Source organism: Pogoniulus pusillus, chromosome 34 (genome assembly GCF_015220805.1).
Source record: "Pogoniulus pusillus isolate bPogPus1 chromosome 34, bPogPus1.pri, whole genome shotgun sequence".
Classification (NCBI taxonomy): domain Eukaryota; kingdom Metazoa; phylum Chordata; class Aves; order Piciformes; family Lybiidae; genus Pogoniulus; species Pogoniulus pusillus.
Genome location: NC_087297.1, coordinates 7,327,133 through 7,346,260, shown reverse-complemented (window position 1 = coordinate 7,346,260; position 19,128 = coordinate 7,327,133). Strand labels below are relative to the sequence as shown.

Here is a 19,128-nt window from a genome sequence, read left to right as displayed (position 1 = left end):
GTGCCAGGATTCAAATGTGCATTGTTTGTGGGCAGGAGGATCAGCTCGTTTGGGTAACATCAGTTGAACTGAACCACTCACTTGTCCTGCCTGCATTTTAGTATATTTAATATTTTTTTTTTACAAGGCATGCTATTTTGGTGAGCAACCAAACACAGTCTAAGCCGCACACAAGACGAGATCTACAAACGGGTTTCTAAATCTAGGCTTCTGTAACATTTAAAACCAACCAACAACAACAAAACCCATTTAAAACATGTAGCTGGAGAATCTATTAGGCCAAATCCACCCACAACCATCTGGAGCAATGCTATCTATCTTACTTATCTAAACAAAACTTTGGACATGACACGATCAGAAATTAGGTGAGTTGAGCTGAAATAATTTGTACATTAATCTTTTTAAATGTCCGAGGCCAAGGAGACCAATTTTAAGAATTGCTGAGTGACATTACCATAATAATGTGAAATAGACCATTTTAAAGGCAAAAACCTGTTCCCACTAAAGTCAATAGCGAAATCCCACTGACTACAATGGGAGTGGGATTGGTCTGCTAAGTAGCAAACCATGCTTTAAAAAAAAAAAATCAATACTTCAATTTTACAAGGTAATGTGGATAGCAGTATAGTTGCCTATTATCAGAGCCCAGAGTCTGTGGATTTTATCTCTCTAATAATACCGAGGTTCAGCACCTATCTTATGAATCATTGAGAGGAAAGCCATGAGCCATTTCAAAGCATTTCCCCTGCCCCTAGCCGAGCAAGCTCTCCAGAGGCAGGATGCAGCGAGCATGCCTCCATCAGCGCCGCGCAGGAGGATTACTGGGCAAGGAATGACTGCCTCACGGAGCAAAACCAGCTTTAATCGCTGTGGATCTCCTCCTAGCATTTGATGCCCGGAACTTCCATTTCAACTCTTAATATGTGTCAGATATAAACAGAAATGCCCTGGAATGGCTCAGGTTTTCATCTCAGACCACGCCACCAAAAATATTCGTTATGTTTTTATTCTGCGTTTTCCTTTTATGCTTCAAGCATTGCAGTGTTGTGATTCAAAACAGAGCTGTATCCCATACGTCCATCATTACTCAAAGGGTATATATGAATTTTAACAGACAGGCAGAGACAGAGGAAGGGACGGGATGTTTCCTTTCCGGCCACCGTGGTTTTATTCCCTGGAGCTCCAACTATCCCGTGCAATAAGCGGCGTTTTTGCACCCCCCCCCCGCTGCGGGACACGGGCTATCCCAAAAATCTGTGTGATGGGGGGCTGAGGCGGTGAGACGCCGTGTGCGAGTGCGTCCCGGTCCCCAACCGCCGCCGCTGAGGCTACGGTGCGGGAAGTCGGCGGGGCGGGTGCTGGCGGGCGGCGCGGTGACCGTGACTCCATCGTACATAATGAGCGCAGCGGTTCGGCAGCCGGCAGACATTTCCCTCACCCCTCCCCCTGCAGCCATATGGTGCCGTAAACAACCGCCGCGCCGGGCGGGCTCGGGGCGGGGGGGGTGGTGGTTGTTGTGTGTTCCCCCTCCTCACAGGCTATGGGTGTCCCCCGGGGGTGCCGGCCGGTGCTCCGCACTGCCTCTCCCCGGACACACCTTGCCGGTGATGGCGGGGAAGCGGCAGTGGCTGTGGAGGGCCCATCTGTCCGGGGCCGCCCCTCGGGGGGCCGCTGCCAGGGTCCGGGGCCGCCTCGTGGGAGGCAGCACGGGCCGCGGCGCCAGCTGGGTGCGGAGGCTGCCCCGCGGGGCGAGGAAGGGGCCGGGGCGAGGGCAGTGCTGCCGCTCCATCCCCCTCTTCCCTCCCTCTGCTCGGTGCCGGCTCCGCTGCGGCTCCATTAATTGATTGAGAGCCTAGGCTGGCATTGAGGACACGGGGGAGGGGGGAGAGGGTGCGGCTGTGCCGCCATCGCCTCCCCCCGCCTGTTCCTATGGTAACAGTGAAATACCTCCGGGACACACACACGCACACCCGCTCCTCACTCCCACTCGCGGAGGGGGGGCCGGTGCCGAGGCCGCGATGGCCGTGCCCGGCCAGGCTCCCCCCGCCGCACCGCGCCGTTCCCATGGCGACAGGCTGCGGCAGTACCTGTGCAGCCACCGCCGAGACGGTGCGCAGGGGCTCACGCCCGACCGTCGCCTCTCGCCAGCCGCCTTTCCCCCGCCTCGCTGCCCGCCGCAGCCCGGCCTGGCTCCCGCGGGGCAGGCTCTGACGCGGTGCTGGCTCTCCGGAGGCCGGGCTGCGGTCGGCAGGGGCGGAGGGGAGCTGACCCGGCTCGCAGCCGCCAACCCGCGGGCCGCCGGGTCTCAGCCTGTGGCCCCGCAGCGGGCACTGCCTGCCCCTAGCAGCCATTACCGAGCACCCGCGGGCTCAGATCATAAGGAGAGGTCACATTAGTAGCTCCGTGCATTTTCGGTGCAGCAAACACCCAGTGCCTGCCCGGCGCGGAGGATACGGCTGGCACTGGTAGCGGCCAGAGCAGTGCTAGTGCTTGGGATGGGTGGGTGGAACCCTGCTGTATCCGGAGCAGTCGTGTGGGTGGATTTCCCCTGTAGCCTGCCCTGATCCCGCAGAGGACGGGTGCTGCGGTGCGTGCGTGTGTGTGTACGGCCGTCCAGCCGGTACTGGCTGCATCAGGGCAGCCCCGACACCCGCAGCGGGCCAGCACTGTGGCCGTGCCGCCCGCGGGCATCACAGGCCGCCGGGAAGCAGCGGTTTGACTCAGGGAAGCCCTTGTCTTTGGAAACAAGCCCCAGGTCTCTTAAGTAAATTCACTGTACCATGACGTGATGCCACATGAGACCCTGCTGGCAGATGTAGGGCTGCTCAGCGGCACTGCAGCTACAAATACTTGCTGTAAATAGTGACATGTCGTGGTCGGCATGGCTTGAGGTGGAGGGAACGGAAAGAAAACCTTGTGCCACAGTCACTGCTGGTGATTACCTTTGCTTTCTGCTTTTGCCAGGACCCAGCACTCGGGACACTTCTATTTTACCAGCCCTGGCACTTAGTGTGTGTACCTAGCTCCATGGTCTGTAGCATAGTGTGTAGTTGTAGCTATTGCTGAAACGCAGCATTGCTCAACTTGTGGACATCAGGGGGCTAAGCTGGCTATTACAGACAGTACAAACGTTTACATGTAACTGTGAAAAAGTGTTCTTGGGTCCCTGATGTGAAAATATTAACCCGACAGGTGTTGAAGCTGAGTCTGTCCCACTGAAGAGGACTTGTGTGTCCTTTCCTCCATATAACTGACCAGGACAGCCCAGGAAATGGGAAGAGGGGTGGATAGGAGGAATGTTTTTAGCTCCAGGTGCTAGAAGAAGTTTCTCTTTCAGAAAAAAACCCACCTTTTTATCAGCATCACTAGATGCTGGATTGCCTGTCATGAAGAACAGCTGGGGGACTCCCACGGTCTTTAACAGAACACAGTTGAGATCTAAATAGACAGTAAAATACCTGACCAACAATAACACCACCCATGAAAATAAAAATTCAAAGTCCTTTATGAAAAGCTAACCACAAAAGTGCATCCGTATCCTAAAGAGGGTGATGCAAAAAAAGAGCAGGAAGCTTTTTCTTTAGAGCTGCTAAAATGGCTTAAAACCGGAGTGTTAGCAACTGTTAACAGTTTCATTGTGAGTCCCACGGTGTTTGTCATTTGTTCTTTAAAAATCCCGTCTTCAGTCAAATGCCCCTGAAAACTCTTCTTTTGTGTTAGAAAAAAAATCAGACAAAAATCATTTAGGAGTCCCTGCAGCTGTAGAGATTGTCAGTCTGAGCAACAACTGGCTGTCAGTTCTCAGGGTCTCTCAAGGACCGTGGGTATTTCATTATCAGCCCTTTGGCTGATGAGTGTATGAAATGCAGGTGGTTAGTGTGATTCTTGAGATTGATACCGGTGGGTTATAAACCACAAATGGTCCTGCAGGCTGATAGTTGAGAACTTTAGACTCTGCCGATGTCCCAAGTGGGCCCTGTAGACTTAGAGACCAGGAAACAAACCAAGTGTGGCTTTTTTTCTTGTATCATAAGATTTTCCAAAGCAATGTAATGGTTTTCTGTACTCTGTTTCATTAATGCAAATATCAGTTAAATAATTATTCTTTAAAACAAAGGCCAGAAATATGAAAGCAGAGAGGAAGAGTGATAGAATTTCAGCAGAATCCTTTCAACATAGTGCCTAGTAAGCTCTTTGAAACATTTCAGAAGGGGCTAAAAGTAACAAAAACCAGACTAAAATTTAATTACAGAGATAGGAACACTGCACGCATCTCAAATTGTATAAAGCTCAGCTTCATAGTAGACAAGTCTAGAAGCTTCAGTTTCTGAAGTCTGCAAATCAGATTGTAAAAGCCTAGTATAAAAAGATTGCATGAATAAATATGTTGCACCCTCAAGCAAGCTCTGGAGAAGGAGAGGATTCTAGTTAATGACCCTTTCTTGAGGTGCCATCTCACTACAACCAGGAGGCATTCCTTCTGCTGCAGCACAGGAGCACAGGAGGGTCAAAGATGAAAGCAACACCGGTGCCATTATTTCTTGGCCCAATAGGCTGACTTCTTTGGGACCAAAAAAGCATTAATAATGTGAAAGAATTAATTCAGAAAATTTATATAGCTTGAGTTGAGCCTGTGGCAAAGGCTCCTTCTAAACTCTTTTGATTGTCACCACTATAAAACCAAGTGTAGCTGGCAGGTTGAGGGAGGTGATTCTTTGCCTCTCCTCTGCTCTGGTGAGACCCCACCTGCGCTACTGCCTATCAAGCTCAGGGACCTGCAGTGTAGGAGAGACATGGACCTGTTGGGAGAAGTCCGGAGAGGGGCTGGAACACCCTTGCTGTGAAGCCAGGCTGAGAGAGCTGGAGTTGTTCAGCCTGGAGAAGGCTCCAAAAAGGTTTTATGTAGCTTTTCAAGTACTTAAGGGGGACTTAAAGGAAAGATGTGGATGATTCTCGTAGCAGAGCCTGTTGCAACAGCAGCAGGGGTGATGGTTTTAAACTAAAAGAAGGGAGATTTAGATTGGAGATACTGATGACTTTTTTTTTCCCCGTGAGAGTGGTAAACCAGTGTAACAGGTTGGCCAGAGAGGTTGTGGAGCCTTAGAATCATTCAAGGCCAGGCTGGATGGGGCTTTGAGCAACCTAATCTTGTTGACCGTTGTCCCTGCCTATGGCAGGGCAGTTTGAAACAGATGATATTTTAGGTCCAACCCAAACCATTCTATGGCTCTGTGATTTGATGAGCCTATCTCTGTCACTCCTCATGCCCAGTGTAATGAGGTCTGGGAAGGGTGAGCACAAGCAATAGGATGCCAGACTGGATGCTGTCAGTAAATATGCAGAACTGAAACAGACGCACTGAGTGGAGAAGGGATGTCTGTAAGCTGCAAGCAGAAACAGGGAGACAATAAAAAATGAATGGGGGGGGGGGGGCAAAAACCAGCAGGAACATCTGAGCAGAAATTCCAGCAGGAAAAACAATGAAGTTCAGCAGCCTTTTTTTATTTGTTCTTTAACTTCAGCATCCAAAAGCTAATGGAGATCCAGACAGATTTTTTGGAGTTATCAGCTGAAATCACAGGATCACAGCTCACAGGATGTTAGGGGTTGGAAGGGACCCAAGGAGATCATCGAGTCCAACCCCCCTGCCAGAGCAGGACAATACTATCTAACATAGATCACAGAGGAACACATCCAGACAGGCCTTGAAAGTCTCCAGAGAAGGAGACTCCACAGCCTCTCTGGGGAACCTGTGCCAGTGCTCTGTGACCCTTACAGTAAAGAAGTTCCCTCTTGTGTTCATGCGGAACCTCTTCTGCTGCAATTTACTCCCATTGCTCCTTGTCCTATCCCAGGGAGCAAGTGAGCAGAGCCTGTCCCCCCCTCCTGGCCAGCCTTCTGATACTTATAAATCATAAAATGTGTTTGTCAAAAAGCCTGAAGAAACTATTCCTGACCCTTGGAGGAGAGTGCAGTGATGGCATTGTGTTGTGAAGCACCCTCAGATAGCAGGTGGCTGTTAAAAATGACTGATCAGGATGGGAAATGGGCCGCAGTGGTGAAGAGATAGATGTGATAAACCCCCAGATACAGAGTTAAACCCTGTCCTAAATGCAGTCGTAGCAGCTGGCCACAGCTACCTCAGGGGCCTGTTCATTTTTCTGGGGCAGCATTTAGCCAGCTTGCCATGCTGGTGAAGTATTACTGAACCCAACTGAATTAAATTTCACACACACCCATTTGCAGAAAAAAACCCCACACCAAACACACATATTTACCAGACATGCAGCTGTGCCTGATGTCTCCCCAGAAAACAAGTTCCAGGATACATGCAGAATACCCCCAATGGAAAGCTATGCTAGAAATGATTTGATTTGATGGGAAATTACTGTGTCATTTCCTTTTAAAACAGGAGCACTCGAAATAACAGTACAGTAATAGGCTATTTGTACAGAACAGAACAGGGCTTGTCCATGTGGTCTTTTGGAACATCTTGGTGATCTGTGCTGATTTGGCAGTTGTAGACACAAGGGTTTGAATGCAGAGCTTTCCTAGTGAGGGAGGACTGGCCCGATGTGTGCTTTGGGTAGCAGATGTGATTGATCAATGAAGTTATAGCATATTTCTCTTCGAGCAGACAAGGCTTGAATGATGTAGGTGAAGTACACAGGCCACATAGCTGACTCCATCTGTTGGTGCAAGTGCTGCAAAGCCTCTTAGGTTAGTTGGAGGTAATGGCTGCTATAAAGTGCAAGCCAGTGAGCGGGTGCAATGTATTTACAGAGACAGAAGTGACACAGGAATTCCTACTACGCTGGCATGCTTGATGTTACTGAATGTTTCTTGCTGGGCATGCTCTCCTTTTGCAGTGTGTCTTGGGAAATGTAGTCCCGGAAGAATCTAGCCCTCTGTGAGGAGAAGGTGAAGGCTTGAGAAGAGTGGGTGCCAGCTTCCTCCTAGGCACAGCAGCATTTCAGAAGCAGCAGCTTAATGTTGAATTGATGCAGAAAGAAACAAAATATCACAGCTGCACTTGCAGTCGTTGGTGGTGTTTTGTTCAGCAGAATAAAAATGTTGTCATTTGTGTTGTCAGCAGGATGAAAACAGATGCTGGCTTTCCTTGTAGCATAGATTGGAAGCTTTATACTTATAGCCATCTCCAACCTGAACATGAAACTGATCTCTGCATCAGCCTTGCTGAAGAATGAAAATCATAATGGTGTGGCCTTGGTCCTGTGCACACAGAGCATCATTTGAGAAAGAATAGGACAATCTGGGAGGCTGAGCCACAACTTACTAAAACCACTGTGAGGTTTCAATGGGAGTTTTAATTATTTTATTATTCTTGAAGAAAGAATGTGCTGGACTCCTTGCTGAGTTTGGCAGGAGCACAGCAGGAACTGACAGCTCTGCTGGAAACAAGGCAGGGATATGGCGAAGCCTAAGGGAAGGTATCACCTGTTTCTCACTGCCACTGAGAGGCCCTTGCTAGCTCTTTTTCAACAGATATGATCTAGTATGGCAGAGGAACTATTCCCCAAGTGAGTCCTAATGTGTGTTAATAATGTCTGTCATCCAAGTGAACATAACTAAGGAACAGCACACAGCAGTCTGCAGTCTGGAGAGGAGAAGGCTCCAAGGTGACCTTATTGCAGCCCTTCAGTATCTTAAGGGGGCCTACAAGAAAGCTGAGTAGGGACTTTTTAGGGTATCAGGTAGTGGTAGGACTAGGGTGAATGGAACAAAGCTAGAAATGGGTAGATTTAGACTGGATGTTGGGAAGAAGTTCTTCAGCATGAGGGTGGTGAGACCCTGGAACAGATTGCCCAGGGAGGTGGTGGAAGCCTTATCCCTGGAGATGTTTAAGGCCAGGCTGGGTGAGGCTCTGGACAGCCTGATCTAGTGTGAGGTGTCCCTGGCCATGGCAGGGGGGTTGGAACTAGATGATCCTTGTGGTCCCATCCAACCCTGACTGATTCTATGATTCTAAACCTCTTGGAGGTGGTTGGCAGGAGCTTAGCCAAATATTGTTTATTTACCCGTAGTAGTCTGTCACTCAGAAGCAGTGATGAGAGCTACCTCAGAAGAGTCATTGAAGGCAAGACAGAAGAAAGTGCATCATGAGCAACAGAAGATAGTCAGGGGATGAGCTAAGTGACCTTCTAGTTGTTCTTTCCTCTGTGATGTACTGTTCATCTCAGGAGATCCTATAGCACACTGAAGTGAAACCAAGCTGGACTGGAGAGACTCAGACTGTACATGGCATGTACAGGTAGTGAGGGGAAGAGAAACATTATGGTCATTATTACCTAAGCCATCCAGCGCTGTGTCCCATTACTGGCTACAGCCAGTGTGCACAGAGGAGTGAGGAAACAGGCAGGTCTCTTACTTAGGTTTTGCTACAGTTTGAACACAGCAGTTTAAGGTACTGTGAGACAGAACATCAAATGCTGCTGAACCTGATGAATAATGCTGCATTTAATAGATAATGGAATTGGTTTAGCTTTTATTCCTGTTCTGGTAAACAGCTGAAAAATGTAAAACTTCATTCTTTGTGTATAAAGAGTGAATAAGAAAAGGAAAAAAAGTCAGAGGGAAACAAAGAAGTTAATGTGCTTGGTTTGTGTTTTAAGCACAGAATCATACTAATAGTGACAAAGGTTTGTGTAGTTGGCATATTAACTGTGGTAGATATGAAAGAATAATGATGAACTTCAATTATACAGAGCAGACTATTTCATTTTCATCTTCCTTTTTTTATCAACTGTGCTTTATGTGTACTATTATTAGCATGCAAAGCAATACTGTATGGTAGTAAATTCATGGGCATGCACAGATCAAGACAGATTTGCAGACATCTGATTAATAGGGAGTCTTCAACTTGCAAGTGCTGTGATTTCATGTCTTCTGTCATGCATCGGATGTTGGGTAAATCTTGTCACCTGCCTGTTCAAACCACCTCTTTTTGCAGTACTCTTTAGGAAATGATCTGTTTTTCTTCATAATAGAAAAAAAAAGCTTTACTGAAAGGGTGGGCAGGCATTGGAACAGGCTGCCCAGGGAGGTGCTTGGAGGTATTAAAAACCCTGTAGACATGGCACTCAGGGTCACAGGTTAGTGGGCATGGAGGTGTTGATTGATTGTTGGACTTGGTGATCTTAGAGGATTTTTCCAAGTGAAACAATTCTATGATTCTATCATTTAACTGTTTCTTCAGTTCTGTTGGGGAAGGGAAACAAAAGGATGGTGGACAGCACAGTCTCAAGCACAGTTCCAGGCTGGGTGGGGAATGGCTGAGAGCAGCCCTGAGAAAAGTGGCCTGGGGGTCTGGACTGATGAAAAGCTCAACATGAGCCTGCAATGTGAGTGCAGCCCAGACAGCAACCCTGTGCTGGGCTGCAGCAAGAGCAGTGTGGCCAGCAGGGCAAGGGAGGGGATTCTGCCCTTTTACTCTGCCCTCCTCAGACCCCACCTGGAGTCCTGCGTGCAGTTCTGGAGCCCCCAACACAAGAAGGACATGAAACTGTTGGAGCCAGTCCAGAGGAGGGCCACGAAGATGCTCAGAGGGCTGCAGCAGCTCTGCTATGAGGACAGGATACAAGAGTTGGGGCTCTGCAGCCTGGAGAAGAGAAGGCTTCAAGGAGATCTTGGAGTGGCCTTCCAGTATCTGAAGGGGGTTGCAGGAAGGCTGGGGAGGGACTATTGACAAGGTCTTGACAGGACAAGGGGTAACGGGTTTAAACTGGCAGAGGGGAGATTTAAACTAGATGTTAGGAAAGGGGTCTTCAAAGTGAGGGTGGTGAGACACTGGCACAGGTTGCCCAGGGAGGTTGTGGCACCTCCCTCTCTGGAGGTGTTCAAGGCCAGGCTGGATGAGGCCTTGAGTGACCTGTTCTAGTGGGAGGTGTCCCTGCCTATGGCAAGGGGTTGGAACTGTCTGAGCTTTGAGGTCCCTTCCAACCTAAACCATTCTATGATCCATTATGATCCATTAGTGATCAAAACTACCTCTTACCTTCTCCAGACCAATGAAGAAGCTGGTATTCATAGAAACCAAGAAGCCAAGTTTACCCAGTAAACCAGTATTTGCAAAATCAGTGCTGTACTTTGTAATTAGTGTTGCTTGAAATGGTTTGCTGGTCAGGTCATGCCTCAGATTTGATGCTGGAAGTGCTCTGAGTAAAACTCATCTAAGTGAACTAACACCTTTTTACTAGGGACTTGCACTCCACATATCTATATCAGTTTCAGTTTCAAGGCAATACAATAAAGGAAAATAGTCCATCCACTCTGTTTTATGGTCAATGATATATGCCCATGTTAGGTAAGACTGCAAATCATTTAAAATTCGTAGAGGCATATCTTTAAGTGCAGGCTTTCGAGGAAGGGGGCTGCTATGCAGTAAAGGTCTGAATGAAGGACACAAGCATGAACCCAGTGAATTTCTTTAGTGGAAGCAAGACACAGATTTTGATTCCCTGCTCTCATATGAGTGTGGTGGCCTGAGCATGCCCAAGAGAACATGCACACAGTCCCTGTGGAAATTGGTAACCATAAATCTGTTTAAGTCCTGGGAAAAAAAGTGTTTGGATTTCATGAGGAGCTGCAGATAGACTGAGATTGGAGCAAAGGGGAGAAAAAGTAAAAAGTGGTAGGAAAAATGCATTTTATCTTACTGCCTCTGTAAGAAGAACCAGTAACAGTCCCACAAACACTTGAGTGTTCTCACTGCTTCCAGAAGAGCACTAAACAAGGCAAGAAAGACTCAGTTCTTATAGTGCTTACTGAAAGAAAGGTTGCTAGATTTTATTTAGAGAAGAAAAATAACCAATGAGTCTTCAGAGAGGTTTGGGAGGCTCTTTTAGATGGTTGTATTTCCTTAGGGCATAACCCTATAGGCCAAATAGAGTTTGGTGGGTGGTCATGGAGGTGCGGCATGTGTAGCATTAGCAAGGCAATATTTGATACAGAAGACTTTTCCTTCTGAAGGAGAGCACCAGAAGGCTTTGTAAAGGCTCCCTTTCTGCAATCAGTGCCACTGTTTTTCCCCTAGAATATTTTTAGAGATGTATTTCATTTACGTTGCTGTAGCAAAAATTAATTGGCAAGATGAAACTGTGGTTCAGTGTTGAAATTTTCTCCTAAGCAAAGTCTGGCTAATATTGACTTCAGTGTACAGTAGCAGCATGTTTGTGCTGAGTGCTGCTAGGAACTCTCCATCTGCAGATGTCAGCCTCCTAACTGTCACACTGGTCAGGGCTGAACATATGGTTGAGCAGTGTTTTTCAAAACTTGGTTCTGCTGGCAAGGATTGGCCTCTTCATGCTGTGCACTTTGTTTATGGCTAAAGAAGGCAGGAAGAAGAAAAGGAGTAAAAATGGGGTGTAAATGATCTGAACATCTGCAGCGGTGCTTCCTCACAGGCACACATAGAATCATAGGATCAACCTCCAAGCTCATCCAGTCCAACCTAGCACCCAGCCCTGTCCAGTCAAACAGGCCCTGGCACTAAGTGCCCCAGCCAGGCTTGGCTTGAATGCCTCCAGGGACAGTGACTCCACCACCTCCCTGGGCAGCCCTTTCCAATGCCAATCACTCTCTCTGCCAACAACTTCCTCCTAACATCCAGCCTAGACCTCCCCTGGCACAGCTTGAGACTGTGTCCCCTTGTTCTGTTGCTGGTTGCCCGGCAGCAGAGCCCAACCCCACCTGGCTACAGCCTCCTTTCAGGTAGTATCATAGTAGTATCATAGTATCATCAGGGTTGGAAGAGACCTCACAGATCATCAAGCCCAACCCTTTACCACAGAGCTCAAGGCCAGACCATGGCACCAAGTGCCACGTCCAACCTTGCCTTGAACAGCTCCAGGGACGGCAACTCCACCACCTCCCCGGGCAGCCCATTCCAGTGCCCAATGACTCTCTCAGTGAAGAACTTTCTCCTCACCTCCAGCCTAAATTTCCCCTGGCACAGCCTGAGGCTGTGTCCTCTCATTCTGGTGCTGGCCACCTGAGAGAAGAGAGCAACCTCCTCCTGGCCACAACCACCCCTCAGGTAGTTGTAGACAGCAATAAGGTCACCCCTGAGCCTCTTCTTCTCCAGGCTAACCAATCCCAGCTCCCTCAGCCTCTCCTCATAGGGCTGTGCTCAAGGCCTCTCCCCAGCCTCGTCGCCCTTCTCTGGACACGCTCAAGCATCTCAACGTCCGTTTTAAACTGTCCCTTTTAAACTGTCCCTACCATAAGCTGCCTGTATAGCACCAGTACAGCTTAAAATCTGATCTCCAGTGTCTTTACTGATGTTGCTAATGAGGTTACCAATTAATGGCACCTAATGGTCTGTTGTAGCAGTAGTTTTGGTGATGGAGACAGCTGTCTGCTGGGAACTGTGCTGAGACTATGAACTCATTTTGTATAAGCAAGGGAGCAGCTGTTGCAGGAACATGGATGGGGGAGATTAGGTCAATGGGATCATGGGGTGTATTATAAAGAGTATGTCCAGCAAATCAAGGGAGGTTCTCCACCTCTACTTGGCCCTGGTGGGACCTCATTTTGAGTATTGCCTTCAGTTTTGGGCTCCCCAATTTAAGAGGGACAGGGATCTGCTGGAGAGGGTCTCATGGAAGGCTAGGAGGATAATGAGGGGACTAGAGTGCTGCCTGATGAGGAAAGGCTGGGAGGGCTGGGGCTGTTTAGCCTGGGGAAGAGAAGACTGAGAGGGGATTTAATGAATGTCTATAACTATCTGAAGGCTAGGGGTCAGGAGTGGGGGGACAGGCTCTGCTCACTTGCTCCCTGGGATAGGACAAGGAGCAATGGATGGAAGCTGCAGCACAGGAGGTTCCACCTCAACACAAGGGGGAACTTCTTTCCTGTAAGGATCCCAGAGCACAGGCTCCCCAGAGAGGTTGTGGAGTTTCCTCTGGAGATTTTCAAGGCCTGTCTGGATGTGTTCTTGTGTTACCTGAGCTAGATTGTATGGTCCTGCTCTGGCAAGGGGGTTGGACTCAATGACCTCTTTGGATCCCTTCTGACTCCTAACATCCTGTGATCTTCTGATCTCCCTGTCACCCCAGGGCTGTTCCTTGCAGTAGGCAGCAGGTGCAAGTAACTTCAAGGAACAAAAACCCTTGCTGGAGTTGGACCTTGAGGTCTAGACACAAACTCACTGTATCCCATTAGGAGTCTTCTAGTCCATCCTGTTCCCTGACTTTTGGAAGTAATTAGTTAGCATTTTGAAGCCATTTATTATCTTTTTAGAAGTTTTGTCACTGAGCTGTGTTACTCTGTGGTGTGGTATCCTCTTGGCATCTGACTGCAGTCTGTAGCTCTTGGTGTCTGCATATCCCCTTATTCATTAATAAAGCTCCCTCTGTGAGCAGCCTTCCACCAGAGGCTCTTGAGCATTTGGAATACAATACAAAAATACACATTTACTATCACAGGTAGCACTTTGGGGCAATGAGTTCTCCTTATGTAAGTTTCACTTGAGTGTTAGGTTACTTGTGGCGTGCAGTAGTTGCATTTCATCAGTCTGAAAAAAGGTGGCATTATAGATCTATGTTGCACTCCCCTACTGCTTCAATACCTGTAAAGTACAGCACACTTTAAAACAGAATTGGCTGATTGCTTACTTCTGGAATATGGCAGGACTGGTAAGAGTTAACAGTTAGTTAGTAGCTTGCCAGTTTCTTACTGTTGAACTGAAGAAAACATCAGATACTGCAGTTTAGGGTAAAATATAAAATGTACTAGACATGTCCACTCCAGGATTCACACCTGTTCATTTTGGAATCCCCTACACTCAAAAAATACCTGAAGAGCATTAGTTGTTTGTCCTAGCAACCTTATTTGGGAAAAGCAAATCTTTTCCTGCTCACCAAAGTACTGCATAGACACAAAGAAGTACCTGTTTTGAGATGAAAGTTGTTTGGTATGCACTGTCACAGAATCACAGAATCCATCTGGTTGGAAAAGACCCTTGGGGTCATCCAGTCCAACCATTAACCCTACTCTACAAATTTCATTCCTGGACCATCTCCCCACGCACCATATCTAAATGTCTTAAACACAACCAGGGTTGGTGACTCTACCACCTCCCTGGGCAGCCTGTTCCAATGTCTGACTACTCCTTCTGTGATTTTTTCCCCCTTAATGTCCAGTCTAAACCTTCCCAGTTGCAGCTTGAGGCCATTTCCTCTTGTTCTACCACCTGTGAGAAGAGGTGTTCCAGGTGTGCAGCTGCTGGGTTGCAACCAGAAATGGGTGTCCAGTGCAGAGCAGCAGGTTAGAGCTGGCCTGAAATACACACAGTGTGCAATCAGCTCCATGATATCAGCTGCTTTGCTCTACAGATCTGTTGCTTCTGTGGTGCTAACTTGGTCATGGAGATACAGCTCATGGTCTTTGGTTAGCCTGCAGCCACAGATCACAGAATCATAGAATCAGCCAGGTTGGAAGAGACCTCCAAGATCATCCAGTCCAACCTATCACCCAGCCCTGTCCAGTCAACTACACCATGGCACTAAGTGCCTCAGCCAGGCTCTTCTTGAACACCTCCAGGGACAGCGACTCCACCACCTCTCTGGGCAGCCCATTCCAATGCCAATCACTCTCTCTGTGAGGAACTTCCTCCTAACATCCAGCCTAGACCTCCCCCAGCACAGCTTGAGACTGTGTCCCCTTGTTCTGTTGCTGCTTGCCTGGCAGAAGAGACCAACCCCACCTGGCTACAGCCTCCCTTCAGGTAGTTGTAGGCAGCAATGAGGTCCCCCCTGAGCCTCTTCTTCTGCAGGCTGCACACCCCCAGCTCCCTCAGCCTCTCCTCACAGGACTGTGTTGCAGGCCCCTCAGCAGCTTTGTCACCCTTCTCTGGATTGTGGCTTGCCATGTGGCCTGGTTTTGTTCATAGTGGTTGTTTAAATACCTATGGAAAAAAAAAAAAGAAAAATGAGGTGTTAGTGCAGTGAGGGTGAAAGAGCATTTAGACCTCAGTTTAGAACTGACTCTCAACTGTGAAGTCTAAATTCAACCAAGGCTCTGCCTGACCCTCAGGGGTCATCTTTGCCCTTTCTCTGGGGCTCTGAGTGCAGCTGGTCTTGAGACAGCTTTTGGAGGTTGCCTTTTGCTTCCCACGTCCACGCTTATTTTCTGTGGGACACGCAAGAGTCAGTAAACATGTGCCATGTTTCATTTCAGAGGTCTTCTGCACCCACAGTGGTGATACACCTGCCTATCCACCCACACTTCTGAAGGAGTTTCTGCCCTCCCCCAGTATGGAAAGAGCTTTACCTAATTATCTCAGAGAGCACGGGGCAGGTTATTTTGCTCTTCTCACCAAAGGGGCCTCTGAAAATATATTCAAAGGTACCTTGTCTAGCATATGATAACCTCCAGGCCCATTTTACTACACTCAAGGAAAGCGACAGACCTTCCTTTTGCAGTTTGACATGTTGGATTTCAAACCCATTATCTCTAATTACTAGAGCTTAATTTAATAGTAGGTGGTGGCCTCACTTGAAAGGTCTCAGTAGGATTATACTTTTGGGTAGAGTATTTCAGAAGTATGTGGCACTCAGCATTCACTTCTTACTGTTTATGAGCAGAGATTTGGCTTAGGTGTTTTCCCAGCATCTGGACTGGCCCAAGAGATAGAGAAAGAGCCTTTCTCAGTATTGATTTGGTCTCTCTTGCTGTTTATTTGCTCTCTTGAACTCCCCTATCAAGACAACTAGAAGACTTTTTCTCACCTACACCTTTCCTAACATCCCCCAACTTCCTATCTATTGTTCAGGTTTAGTCTCTCATCTCAAATGCATATTAGTTTAGCATTTTACTTCACTTTGTTCTCTTTAGTTTTTCATTATTTAGTTCAGTTTGACTCATGGCTGCCATATCCTAGCTTATTGCTTTAGTCTTTCTAGGGTTTGCTGCTCGAAGGTTGCAGAGAGATGATTTGTCAGCTGGAAATGGTTCTGCCTTAACATGACTCTGATTTTTCCTGTCTCCATCTGCTGGTAAAATGTGAGATTTGCTGTTCAAACAAAATCGTACAATGAAGATCAGAAGCTAGAAATTTCAAATAATAAATACTACTTTTGCTGTTACAGACACTTGCCATTAGGGACTGGGTAGAAATGTTCAATTTATGTATTTTTAGGCTGCTTAATAACAGCTATCAAATACTTAGAACTTTTGATCTGTTGTAGATCTGTACTGTGCTGACAGGAAATGCTTAGATAATCAAATGGGTGTCCTAATAACCTGGGAATTCAAATCAATGTGTTGATGAAACTAGATTTGTTCATTTCTAGGGAGGGAATGAGACATTCTTGAATGCTCATCACTCTTTTAACATATTAATCTTCTTACAGTTACTGAGCAGATAAAGGAAATAGCTGGGATTTTCCTGTAACTGGTTGGTTGGTTGAACTCATTTCTGCAAACAAATATGTAAGTGTGATAGTTTGGGAGTTACCCACCTCCCACTCTTATGAAATCACCCAGACTGGCCTCAGCCAGCTGGAAGTTAAGGAATGAAGCTTTATAGTCACAGCTTAACACAATATACAAGCAGGCATTTACAGTCTATACAGCTATAGACAGAAATAGACAAGTTAAAAGTAACACAGAAACACAACAGCCCTCCCAGAAACCAGAGTCCCCAGCAGGGGCTCCCAACCACCCTTCCACCTTCTTTCCGCCTCTCTACCTTATCCCAGACTTTGCCTTAGGTGCAGGGTGAGGTTGGAGGATCGGCAAAGGGGGCTAGAAAGCAGAAGGATTAGTTACACAGAAGCAGCCCAGGGAGAAACACAGACTATGATAGACAGAGACACACACTGACACCCTGTCTTACCTATGTTAGTGTTCTTGTTTTTATACATCTCAGCGAGCCGATGAGTGCAGTAGACATCACCACTGTTTCCTTTTCACAGCCTATCCTCTAATTTTTCTCACTAAAATATTCCAATTAACCTCAAACTGGCACAATAAGGACACAGAGCTGTTGGAGTGAGTTCAGAGGAGGGCTACAAAGATGATCCATGGGCTGGAGCATGTCTGCTGTGAGAACAGGCTGAAGCAGCTGGGGTTGTTCAGCCTGGTGAAAAGGAGACGCCAGGGGGACCTTAGAGCTGACTTCCAATAGCTGAAGGGATCCTGTAGAAAGGCTGCAGAGGGACCTTACCTAAGGGTGTCTAGCAACAGGACAAGAGGGAATGGTTTGAAGCTGAGGGAGTATAAGTGTAGACTGGATTTGAGAAAAGTTTTCTTCAGTATGAGGGTGGTGAGACTCTGGAACAGGATGCCCAGGGAGGTTGTGGATGCCAGGGTCAGCCTGTTCAATACCAGGTTGGATGAGGCCTTGAGCAGCTGAGTCTAGTTGAGAGGTGTCCCTGCCTGTGGTGGGGAGGTGGAAGCAGATGATCTCTAGGGTCCCTTCCAACCTAATCCATGTTTCTGCAATTCTCCAGAAACCACCCCTGGTTCCTCCTAACAGTTCCAGTACAAATTCTTCCAAGGTTGAATTCAAAGGGAGTAAAACACCTACAGACAATCTTGTTAGGAGCTCCTTGCATACAAGCTAACAAGGAGGGGGTTTATATGCAAAACTTTTGGGTGAGAAGGGCAACAAAGCTGGTGAGAGGCCTGGAACACAAGGCCTATGAGGAGAGGCTGAGGGAGCTGGGGGTGTGCAGCCTGCAGAAGAGGAGGCTCAGGGCAGAGCTCATTGCTGTCTACAACTACCTGAAGGGAGACTGTAGCCAGGTGGGGTTGGGCTCTTCTGCCAGGCAACCAGCAACAGAACAAGGGGACAAAGTCTCCAGTTGTGCCAGGGGGGAGCTCTAGGCTGAATGTCAGGAGGAAGTTGTTGGCAGAGAGAGTGATTGGCATTGGAATGGGCTGCCCAGGGAGGTGGTGGAGCTACTGTCCCTGGAGGTGTCCAAGCAAAGCCTGGATGAGGCACTTAGTGCCATGGTCTGGTTGACTGGCTAGGGCAGGGTGCTCCTTGGACTGAATGATCTTGGAGTCTCTTCCAGCCTGGTTGATTGTGTGATTCTATACTATAGCTCCTTCAGAGCAGTGTTTTAGTCAACAAAAGACTTTGCTTCTCATGCAGAGGAAATGCAGCCTCGAGGCTGCAAAAAGTCAGCAGAGCTGTGGTGACCAAAAGGCTCTTTAACTCTGCTGTTGTCCGAGCTGGCTGTCAGAGGAAAATGTTACAGGTCATATTTCTGCCTATAAAGCAGAAATCCTACAGTTACATGTGATTTATGTTGCTTTATGAAATATTTAGGTCGACAGGTATTTCCATCTACTCCTAATGTTTTGGAGATGCTTTGATGCTTTTACAAGAGGTTGTTATAGACCTGAACGTTCTTTATAAAACCACCAACCAAGCCTTTACTTTTATTTTCCACTTCACTCAATTCTGTGTTTATAGGAATTCTTTTCAAACATTGTAAAGATGCTTATAGGTTTTTTATTCATTCATGAATCAGGAGGGGGTTTTATGAGACTTGTTTCTCCCAAGAAATTTCACATGAGATGGTCCAGCTATTCTCAAGCAGGGAGAATGGCTTTAATTTTAAAAGCTTCTGTTAAATTTTGTTTTCTCCTCTTCAAAGTAACTGTAAAAATGACAGCCCTTGATTTTACATATTTCTTTGCTGCCTTGAAAAAGATTTTCTTCTGTTCAATTCACTGGCAAACTTTTTTTCCTTCTTTACACCCAGTAGCCCTGTGTGATGGTTTGGGTTTTCCCTGCCCCCCCACTCTTGTGAAAATCACCCAGACTAGACTCAGCCGAGCTGAAAATCAGAATGAAGCTTTATATGTCCAGCTTAGCACAATACACAAGCAGCTATTTACAACCTATGCAGCTATAGACAGAAATATGCAAGTTAAAAAGTAATACAGGCACACAACAGCCCTCCCAGAAACCAGAGTCCCCAGAGGGGGCTTCCAACCACCCTTCCACCTGCTTTCCATCCCTCTACCTTATCCCAGACTTTGCCTTATGTTCAAGGTGAGTTTGGAGAATTGGCCAGGGGGGTTAGGAAGCAGAGGGATTAGTTACACAGACAGCAGGTTAGAGAGAGAAGGAAGGCAGCCAGAGCCAGAGAG

At 47.4% G+C, this 19,128-nt stretch overlaps 1 protein-coding gene across 4 annotated transcripts in view; it reads left to right on the top strand.

The window, feature by feature from the left end:
- The window catches only part of NOL4 (nucleolar protein 4), a 179,883-nt gene that overhangs the window by 13,488 nt on the left and 147,267 nt on the right, over positions 1-19,128 (top strand). Inside the window, exon 1 of one of the 4 annotated variants that reach the window (XM_064170439.1) lies at positions 1,315-1,459. The exons of the other annotated variants lie outside the window; for them this stretch is intronic. Coding sequence (XP_064026509.1) covers positions 1,457-1,459 — 3 coding nt within the window. The 5' untranslated portion in view covers positions 1,315-1,456. Of the gene's footprint in view, positions 1-1,314; positions 1,460-19,128 lie in introns of those variants that run through there. 4 annotated transcript variants of the gene reach the window in all.